We start from the raw sequence: 11,191 nt of genomic DNA on the forward strand, positions 1-11,191 counted from the left end.
AGTGACAGATAGACAGACAGATAGCTCCGGCCAGTCAGGCAGGCAGACAGACAGACAGATAGATAGTAACGTTCCTTGTCAGATTTTTCTACTTTCACTTCTGACAGCTAATACCATGACAGTGCCGAATAAGTACCCACCACAGCCTTAAAAACAAAAATAAAAAGTACTGAAATCGAATGTTCGAACTAAAAACCTTTCAAGGTGGTGCCCCAGCATGGCCGCAGTCCAATGCCTAGAACCAACCAAAGAGTAAAGATAAAATAGAGTTACTTCCCCTGACACTCTCACTATTATTAATCTCCCCCGCCCACAAATCTTTTATTCTTTTCCCCTTTTTGTGTGTCCGACGAGCATTTCCTCATCTGTTAATTACTTCATCAGATCCCGTTTTTTGACAACTATTTAAGACGATCCAATTAATTACAGATGAAGATCGATAATTAGTTAACTACGTAAAATATAGATTGTTTTATTATTATTATTTTGAAAGCGTGAATCCAACTTTTTTTCCCTGTAAAAGACTCCTGATTCGATGTTGTCTTCTTTGGATCCTGGGTCCTGGGGCTACATGGGAATAATATGTAAGTATCATTTATATATCTAAATATATTTTTATATATTGTCATTGTCCACATTCATTTAATTCCCGATTACTTCGACATCTTGTGAAATATTCCGTTTTATAGGAACACACACGTATATTCGGGTAAATTTTTACACAGTCATTTGACTGCGGCCATGCTGAAGCACCGCCTTTAGTCGAACAAATCGACCCCAGGATTTATTCTTTGTAAGCTTAGTACTTATTCTATCGGTCCCTTTTGTCGAACCGCTACGTTACGGAGACGTAAACACACCAACATCAAGCGATGGTGGGACACAAACACAAGTACATCTATATATATATATATATATATATATATATATATATATATATATACGTATATATGTGTGTGTGTGATGGGCTTCTTTCAGTTTCCATCTACCAAATCCACTCACAAGGCTTTTGGTCGGCCCGATGTTATAGTAGAAGACACTTGTCCAAGGTCCCACACAGCGGGACTGAACCTGGAACCATGTCGTTGGCAGTTCTTTTGGTATGCCGAAATATCTTTTATATTTCTTTAATGCCTCGTACTAATTCTATCATGTCTTTTGTCGAACCGCTAAGTTACGGGGACGTAAATATACCAATACCGGTTATCACGCAGTGGTAGGGGGGCAACAGACCCCCCCCCCCCACACACACACACACACTCAAACACACGAGCTTCTTTCAGCTGGTGGAGTTCTGTTTTACGCAGGGCATATAAACCCCTCATAAATTCTTTATTTTTAGGAATTTTCACAAAATTTTTGCATAGTCGTATGAATTAAATTACGAGGGATTATATGTCGTGCGTGAAGTATAATTCTACCTTTCAATTTCCGTCTACCAAATCCATTCACAAGGCTTCAGTCAGCCCAAGGCTATAGTAGAAGACACTTGCCCAAAGTACCACGCAGTGGGACTGAACCTGGAACCATGTGATTGGGAAGCGATCTTAGCTGAATGTCTGATGTTGTTATAACTCACAGACCATAATTCGCTCCCAGTTCTTTCTTCGTTGCATTCTTCTTTTCCACCTTGGCCTAAATCTCATAACTGAATCGTAATTTCCAGTATTTGAGTTCGTATCCAGCAGAAATCAGCCTTACCTTTAATCATTCCCTCCCGGGGGTCGATATTATTAAGTCCCAGTCAAGAAACTCCTGTCCTGAAATTACAGGCTTTGTTCTCAAATCACAAACAATTATATGTGTATCGTTATAGCTACATCTCTTTTGATGTATCCACTGTGACATAAAATAAATGTTTTTTAAGTTTCGATATCGAAATCTTTCATTGTTTCGTTTTGTCTTTGCTACACCATTCCAATTTTTCGTATTTCCCCACATTTTAATATTGAATAGAAAGAGAAAGTTTTTATATTTCCTTTCGCATTTTAGGTGCTTAAAAAATGCGAAAGGAAATTGATTCGGAGTTAGGGCTGTAACATTAAATAATTTCATGGAAACAACAGCTGCAGAACATATGGCAAAAAAGGTTTCCATATACACGTTAAAATACAGTATATCCTATTTATTGAGTACTACATTCCTATCCCCTTCTGTTTCTTTATCGTTTCAGATTAACAGACGATGACGTCATCATAACGGTTTTGTATTTTAATTAAATCTGGACAAATTTACCAAGGAGTTTTTTGGCACCACCAGATTCCCATGACGACCACAATTGATGGAAATAAGGCCGCAGAACTGTTTGTTGGGAATAAAAAGATGATAACAGAAACTAGGAACAAATGTTCATATTTTTGGGGTGAAAAATGAGAAATTATGGCAAATGAATTTACTGGGTACCATGTTAAATGTAAGACACAGAGTAAAAGTATATAAGTTTTTCTGAAAAATTTTGACAGAAATGGGGAAACCTGTATATCACTGTGATATCTGTAAAAAGTCATTTGCACACAAAGGTAACTTAATGACTCACAGACGAATACATACAGGTGAAAAACCATATCACTGTGATATCTGCGGAAAATCGTTCACTGGAAGAAGCACTTTGACCATTCATAAACGTATTCATACTGGAGAGAAACCATATCGTTGTGATATCTGTGGTAAGTTTTTCTCGCAGAGCGGTGATTTGACAGCTCATAAACGCATTCATACAGGAGAGAAACCATATCATTGTGATATCTGTGGTAAATCATTTTCCCAAGGCAATCAAGTAACCATGCATAAACGTATTCACACGGGAGAGAAACCATATCACTGTGATATCTGTGGTAAATCGTTCACTGGAAGCCACGTGTTGAATAACCATAAACGCATTCATACTGGTGAGAAACCGTACTTCTGCGACATCTGTCATAAATCCTTCTCACGGAGCCACCACTTGTCTACTCACAGAAACATTCATACTGGAGAGAAACCATATCACTGTGATGTCTGCGGTAAAGCATTCTCTCGGGCGCATCATTTAACGACTCACAAAAGCATTCATACAGGTGAGAAGCCGCATCATTGCGATATTTGTGGCAAAGCATTCTCGCAAACAGGTAGCTTAACGACACACAAACGTATTCATACAGGTGAAAAACCTTATCGCTGTGATATCTGTGGTAAATCATTCTCTCATGGAAACACCTTGACTAAACACAAATGCGTTCATGCAGGTGAAAATCTGTAAAAATTATTCCAGTGCTAAAAACGATGTCTTCTATAGAAATTTCTGAACTTTTTATGCAAATATTCAAACTGTAGAGATAACTTTAAAAATTAATTTAATTGCACTGCTAACACAGGTAGGACAAGTATTAACTTATAAAGCCTTTAGTATACTTGGTACTGTATTTCGGTTGCATAATGAAATACGATGTCCCTGCTAGCAATTAATATATATTACTTTATATATATAAACGGTAACGAGCTATCCGGATCGTTAGCATGTCGAGCAAAATGCTTTGCAGCCTTTTGTCTGTCTTTAGAATCTGAGTTCAAATTCTGTCGAGGTCGACATTGCTTTTCATCCTTTCAGGGTTGATAAAATAAGTACCAGTTGAGCACTGGGGTTGATGTATTCAACTTACCCCTTCCCCCCAATGGTCTTGTGTTAAAGTTTGAAAGTAATACATATTATTTTATGCATGAATAAACACATAGGTGGAGGCATGACTGTATGTTTCAGCCTTCTTCAGGTGTCTTGTGAGTTCACGTTAACGTTTTGTCTGAGATTAAACTCAGGACATCAAGGTGAATGCCTTTATCCTTTAAGCCATGCCTGTAGGCTGTGACTGAGTCAATTTATGAAGCTTATAAAGCTTCATTGATGTCTTATGCCGATTGTTCCATGCCCGTAAGGGAGAACTGCATCTTGAAGATGAAACAATTGTTGTGGTAATATAAAGTCTTTTGTTAGCACATTCCGTTTTCTCTTTTTATCTCTAAGATATATATATATGTAGCTCAAAATATCTGGCAGTGTTGGCTACAGCCTAGTCACCCGTATTACGAACCAGGTGATACACGAAGGAGTCATACCCAATGACTGGTGTAGCAGCACCATAGTAAACTGCTACAAAGGTAAAGGTGACGCTTTAGACACTAATAATTACAGAGACATCAAGCTGTTAGATCAGGTTATGAGAGTTACAGAGAGGGTCATAGCCCAACTAATTAGGGAGCAAATCAATTTAGATGAGATGCAGTTTGGATTCGTGCCAGGTAAAAGCACCACTGATGCCATATTTCTAGTGAGACAGCTGCAGGAGAAATATCTAGCCAAGGATAAACCTCTGTACCTGGCCTTCGTTGACATGGAGAACGCCTTTGACAGGGTCCCCCGATCCCTTATCTGGTGGTCAATGAGGAAACTTGGGATAGAAGAATGGTTAGTGAGAGCTGTGCGAGCCATGTACAGAGATGCTGTCAGTAAGGTGAAGGTTGGAAATGAGTACAGTAATGAATTCCGGGTAGAGGTAGGGGTCCACCAAGGTTCTGTCCTCAGCCCCCTCCTATTTATCATAGTCTTCCAGGCGATCACAGAGGAATTCAAGACAGGTTGCCCCTGGGAGCTCCTCTATGCTGATGACCTTGCACTAATTGCGCAGTCACTATCAGAACTAGAGGAGAAGTTTAAGGTGTGGAAGCAAGGACTAGAATCGAAGGGCCTTAGAGTCAACCTAACAAAAACCAAAATCCTAATAAGTAGGAAGGTAGATAAAACACAAACCCCTTCAGGTAGATGGCCCTGCTCAGTATGCAGTAAAGGAGTAGGTAGTAACTCTATAAGATGTACCCGGTGCAAGCTATGGACACATAAGAGGTGCAGCAATATCAAAGGCAGATTAACTACAAAGTTAGTTTTTGTATGTGGCAGATGTTCAGGTGCAATAAACACTGTAAACAAACAGGAAACAACTTCTATCTCATTCCAGGGAGAAAAACTAGAGGTAGTTGATAGCTTCCGCTATCTGGGTGACCAAGTTAGTAGTGGGGGTGGGTGCGCTGAAAGTGTAACTGCTAGAATAAGAATAGCCTGGGCCAAGTTTAGAGAGCTCTTACCTCTGCTGGCGACAAAGGGACTCTCACTCAGGGTAAAAGGCAGACTGTATGACGCATGTGTACGAACAGCCATGCTACATGGCAGTGAAACATGGGCTGTGACTGCTGAGGACATGCGTAAGCTCACAAGGAATGAAGCCAGTATGCTCCGCTGGATGTGTAATGTAAATGTGCATACCCGTCAGAGTGTAAGTATCTTGAGAGAAAAGCTGAACATAAGAAGCGTCAGTAGTGGTGTGCAAGAGAGACGATTGCGCTGACCGTTGCCAGTACCGCCTGACTGGCCTTGTAGGATTTTCGAGCGAGATCGTTGCCAGTGCCCCTGGACTGGCTTGTGTGGGTGGCACATAAAAGACACCATTTCGAGCGTGGCCGTTTTCGTGCGGGTGACACGTAAAAGCACCCACTACACTCTCTGAGTGGTTGGCGTTAGGAAGGGCATCCAGCTGTAGAAACTCTGCCAAATTAGATTGGAGCCTGGTGTAGCCATCCGGTTGCACCAGTCCTCAGTCAAATCGTCCAAACCATGCTAGCATGGAAAGCGGACGTTAAACGATGATGATGATGATGATGATATATATGTGTGTGTTATTTGATTCTCTCTCTGAAGAATTTCTATTAGGATATTTCTTACATGTTTATCCAACATGCAGAATTTTGTAACTCCTATTGGCAAATGAAACATGTGTAATGGTGAATAAAATGATACCAAACGATTTTTCCAACTCCTTGTTTTGTTACGTAACTACTCTGCAAGCAATATTTCCAGAATTTTCAACTCTAATATGTACCACACATCAATACAGCAACAACAACAACTACATACTGGGCTGTAATAATGGAACAAGCAGATGTACTTCAAGAGGCCATACATACATAAAAACATACATTAATACATACATACATACATACATATATATATTATGATTGACCGTTGACTGAACACTATTCAATTTTTTTTCTCCGTGTTTTTCTCCTTGTCTCCGTATTCTTTCTGTTGAAGAGCGTAGCTCGAAACATCAAAGACTTTCCGTATTCCCGAGCGTCCTACTAATATATACTTTTGTTATTTACACCACCTGTCCTCGTCTGTTGTTATTATTTGTATATTCTCCCATATATATATATATGTGTGTATAGCAAAAGTCTAAGGTCCTGGTAAGATGTAAAGTGAGGGTGTTTACAGGGAAGCACTTGACCCAAATATTCTAATGAATCATATATATATATATGATTGAATCTTCTCTGCTTGCAACACCATTTTATGTAAAAATTTGAAGTGAAAATTTACGCAACGGTTTTAGACATAAGAGAGGCACTTCATTAGACTTCCATCAAAGATTTGCTGTAGCCTGGAACGTGACAGTGTTGATAGCCCAATATTTGGGTCAAGTGATTGAATCCCGCCCCGGCTACTAAATAATTGTCACATATTTTTACAGATAAATTCCTCTATTTACATAATATCAAGGTCTCTTTCTTTCTTTTGTTGTCTTTTCTATCAATATATTGGTGTTGCCATCCGGTTTCACCAGTCCTCAGTCAAGTCGTCCAACCCATGCTAGCATGGAAAGCGGACGTTAAACGATGATGATGATGGAATGTACTGGGCAGCTCCTGTTATGAGCCAGCATGGAAAACAGCTGTTAAATGGTGACATTGATAATTATGATATATACAGAAGGAGAGAGAGAGATGAAAAATGGACAGACAGACAGACAGACAGATAGATAGATAGACGTGTGTGTATGTATGTAGTAATATGCGTATGTGTGTGTGTAGATTTAAACATAAACACACCATCATCAAATGAGTATATATATATATATATGAAGAAACTAATCAACTGATCATTCACTATAGAAACAGCAGCTGTTAATTAGTGCCAAACCAGATTGCATGTGTTGTTCTTAATTAGCTCTGTTAATTACTAAGCTCTAATTAACTATACAACCTCGCAGCCATTATCCTTCTGCATATCTTAAACGCTTTCCTTTATTCATGGCCTGTTTGTGTGAACAATGCAAGGAAAGTCATTAGTCATCACCAGTCACTGATCAGTCAGGATGTAATTGGAGACCAATGTGGGGAGAAGGGTTAAGTGATTGGAGGGTGGTGGTGCATGTGTGTGTGCAGAAGAATGTGTGTGTGTGTGAGAATGTGGGTATGTGCATGTGTGTGTGTGTGTGTATGTATATATATATATATATATATATATATATATATATATATATATACATATATATACACACACACACACATGTATATGATGATGATGGCCGTCCACCTGTGACTGAGGAAGACCATTGCTGACCTTTAGGAACATTGTGTGCTCCAGGACTAACTTATATTTTTCTTTTGCGGCTCCGTTGGTGGTTCAGGTGCCCTGCTCTTGACAAGTATACACGACTGCAAACATTGCAGACCAAGCTTTCCCCATTCACTATACAAGCCGTGCGCTTTCGTGCAACACACTTAATTTCTTCATGCAGAATAGGTGCTCTTTTAAAGGTGTCGACCCTCTCCTTAACCTGCTCCCTCCATCTGTGGTAATGACAGGCATTGCTCTCCCAGTCCATCTCCTGCATATCACAGGCCTTTACTGAGGACTTGACACAGTCCTTAAATCGCAGCTTTGGTTTCTGCCGGGTTCTCTTTTCACTAATAAGTTCCCCATATAGCATCTGTTTAAAAAATTATGTCGACCAATCTGTTCTTTCCAGCAGACTAAATATGTGGAATTGTTTTTATTCCATGCTATATATATATATCTATATATATATATATATATATATATATATATATATATATATATATATATAATATATGTACTTATATAAGGTGTGTGTTTCTATACATGCACCCATGCAAAAATATTTATCTATTATGTGTAAACCCTTTTTATAGGATCATATTAACACACACACATGCACGCATGTATACACACACAACTGAACATGTGGAGTCGTGTATAAAATGAAGTAATTGTGTCAGTATTAATAAACCAGACTGACATATGGTCTATGGCATATTTCCTGCATGTGTGTGTGTGTGTATATATATATGTATGTGTGTGTGTTTGGGAGTCTCTCTTTATATATATGTATATATATGTGTGTGTGGAGGTATATGTGAGTGTCTATATATATATATATATATATATATATATATATATATATGTACATGTGTGTGTTTGTGTATGTGGGTGTGTATATATATGTGTGTGTGTGTGTGTGTGTGCGTGTATATATGTGTGTGTGTGTATATCAATACATATATACATGTATATGTTTGTATACATATATATATATATAGACACACATATATACATGCAATGTTTATGGTAATTAGCTGGGTCATTGGTTTGACAATTGAACAGTGTGTTCAGCAGAGGTCGTTGCTGTTTGCCAAACTGTGCCATGTGATCTGTCGTTGCATGGAAACAAGGGACCGTCTGCTGACTTTGAGTAAAAAAAAAAGTTCAATTCAAACCACAATCGCTATCATAGATGAAATGCCTTTGCTAGGATTTGAACTCAGTTGCTCCACCGTGTGATATCATTCAAAGGTAAGTGACACAAAGTACAACCATGCAGTCACACATATATATATATATATATACACACATATGGACATGCAGTTTATATACACCCAGACAAGTATATATATATATATATATATATACATCTCTCTCTCTCTCTCTCTTCTTTTCTCTCTCATTCTCTTATCTCTCTCTTTCTCTTTCTTCATGCTTTTGCTTGATGGGGTTAAGGTCATCCCAGGTAGACGGCCCCGTCTTCATGCATAGAGCCGACGAGGTCTACCAGTGTGTCCCCATCACTTGTTCCCTTTTGCCAGTCCCTCTGCATTCTCCAAGGTGATGTTGACCCTCTGGATATATTTTCTTCAATGACATCCAGCCATCTGGTGTGAGGTCTGTCACAAAGCCCACCATTGGGCCTCTCTCATTTTGCGGCTGCTGCACTGGATGAGAGTAAGGCCCCAGTAGAATGACTTGGTGTGATGCAGTGGACATATACATAGACTGGTGGGTAAAGGTGAGTGTAGATGAACCGGGTGAGCGGGGACATTCAAAACTGTCCTGTCCTGGGTTCAAGCCTGGTCAGGATGGGGGAAGAAGTTGAGAGTCTTTTTATTTTTTCATTTCTACAAAAATATTAATAAAAAAAAAAAAAACATATTTCTAGATAGAAACCTCTACCTTCATACAAAGTTATTAGTTAAATTAGTAACACCTTTACCTATTAGATCATCAAACCAACACCTGAAAAACATTAAAAATGAGATATTTAAATCTATTTTATTATTGATTGGACAGTATTATAGATTTAAGTAGCTCATTTTTGACAGCAATTAGTGGTGGGATCTGGTAGACTAGTAAGTAAAGGTGAGTGTAGATGAACTGGGTGAGGGGGACATACTGTCCTGTCCAGTGTTCAAACCTGGTCAGGATGAGGGAAGAAGGTGAGAGTCCTTTTATTTTTTTTCGTTTATACAAAAATATATTTCTAGTTAGAGATTGAAACCTCTACCTTCATACAAGGTTATCGCTTAAATTAGTAACACCTTTACCTATTAGGCCACCAAACCAACACTTGAAAAACAACTTAAAAATGAGATATTTAAATCTATTTTTATTATTGATTTAATGCTGTGGTAGATTTAATTATCTTATTTTCTCCAGAAATTAACAGGGCACCCAATGTAAGTAAAGACACAGATAAATAAGAAGTGATAAGCATCCAGCATAATCTGGTAATGGGTTCAAGTCAGACCAGAGTGTAAGATTTTTCATTTAAATTCCCTAACGTGTAGGAGTGGCTGTGTGGTAAGTAGCTTGCTTATGAACCACATGGTTCCGAGTTCAGTCCCACTGCGTGGCACCTTGGGCGAGTGTCTTTGACTATAGCCTTGGGCCGACCAAAGCCTTGTGAGTGGATTTGGTAGACGGAAACTGAAAGAAGCTCGTCGTATATATATATATATATATATATGTATTTCGTTTTTGGATTTGGTTATATATATATATATATACACAAGGTTGGTCAAAAGTCACCTGACAGTAAATCAAAATTCCATAAATACTCAATATTCAATTTAATTTATTCATTTGGAAAAATGGTGTCGTTCAAGAAGGATTTCAGTTTTGAACAATTTTCATGATGTTTCATGCTTAGATGCTTTTATTAAATTCATTCAGTCGTTAAACAGAAATAAATCTTGGAATTAAATGGTTTCGCCTGGAATCGAACTTGGAATCTTGGGGTTAGTAGCCCGAGCTCTTAACCACTACGCCATATACCTTAGGAATGAGAACCAAGGTTCAAAATTTCCCCAAGACACCTGACGAAGGCTGGAAGGTACATCAGCTGAAACGTTGTGTTAACAACAAATAAGATGAGGACAAATATCCGTCAAATGTAAATAATGTACATAATTCCTCATCTCTTAAACATAGAACTGTATCCAGTAGGAATGTTTAATGATGGTTGTTTCTGAAATGGGGTTCCCCTCAAAGGATCTCCGGAGTAACATCATGCGACAGGATACCCAGCTCAAAGATCAGGGTGTATGTCTAGCGGGAGCTGCTATTTCTCTGCGCTGAGGGGTCACAACTCCAGTACTGCGGACATGGGATTAGAATGCCACAGGAAAGAATCACAAGACAGATTTTTCAAGCCAAGCCAACTGGCTGGAGACCCAGGAGGGGACCAAGAAGAAGTTGTTTGGATGATATTTATTGTCTCTGGGAGTCTCTCTCTGTTGAGAGGCCACAACTTCTCCCGGGTTGAGAGATCATAGCTCTGATTCTGTGGACGACATGTCTTTAGAATGTCAGAGGAAAGAACGGTAAGATAGGTTCTTCAAGCCGAGTGAGTTGGCAGGAGACCCAGGAATTTTCAGCTCTACTATGTACCTCATGTCAATACTCCATTACATTCAAAGTTAATTGAAACAAAGACTGTGTTTTTCAACAGAAGTATGGTAACAAAACAACTTTATCTTAATCCGGATTAACCTGGGGTTAATCCTTTTGTATCCAACAAAGCCTGAGTCT

General features: G+C 38.7%; 2 protein-coding genes across 2 annotated transcripts in view; both read left to right on the forward strand.

Moving 5' to 3' along the window:
* The first annotated feature begins 280 nt into the window (after positions 1–280).
* LOC128251154 (uncharacterized) lies at positions 281–5,837 on the forward strand. Its single transcript, XM_089344775.1, has 2 exons — positions 281–584; positions 2,174–5,837. Exon 2 carries the CDS (start codon positions 2,465–2,467, stop codon positions 3,236–3,238), a length of 774 nt encoding a protein of 257 aa, XP_089200901.1. The 5' UTR covers positions 281–584; positions 2,174–2,464; the 3' UTR covers positions 3,239–5,837.
* A 2,732-nt stretch (positions 5,838–8,569) lies between these two features.
* The window catches only part of LOC106875313 (uncharacterized), a 38,897-nt gene continuing 36,275 nt past the window's right edge, over positions 8,570–11,191 (forward strand). Inside the window, exon 1 of the mRNA XM_052977321.2 lies at positions 8,570–8,680. The gene's annotated coding sequence lies outside the window, so the exon portion shown is untranslated. The remainder of the gene's footprint in view (positions 8,681–11,191) is intronic.

This window comes from Octopus bimaculoides, chromosome 28, assembly GCF_046866305.1.
Source record: "Octopus bimaculoides isolate indiv1 chromosome 28, ASM4686630v1, whole genome shotgun sequence".
Classification (NCBI taxonomy): domain Eukaryota; kingdom Metazoa; phylum Mollusca; class Cephalopoda; order Octopoda; family Octopodidae; genus Octopus; species Octopus bimaculoides.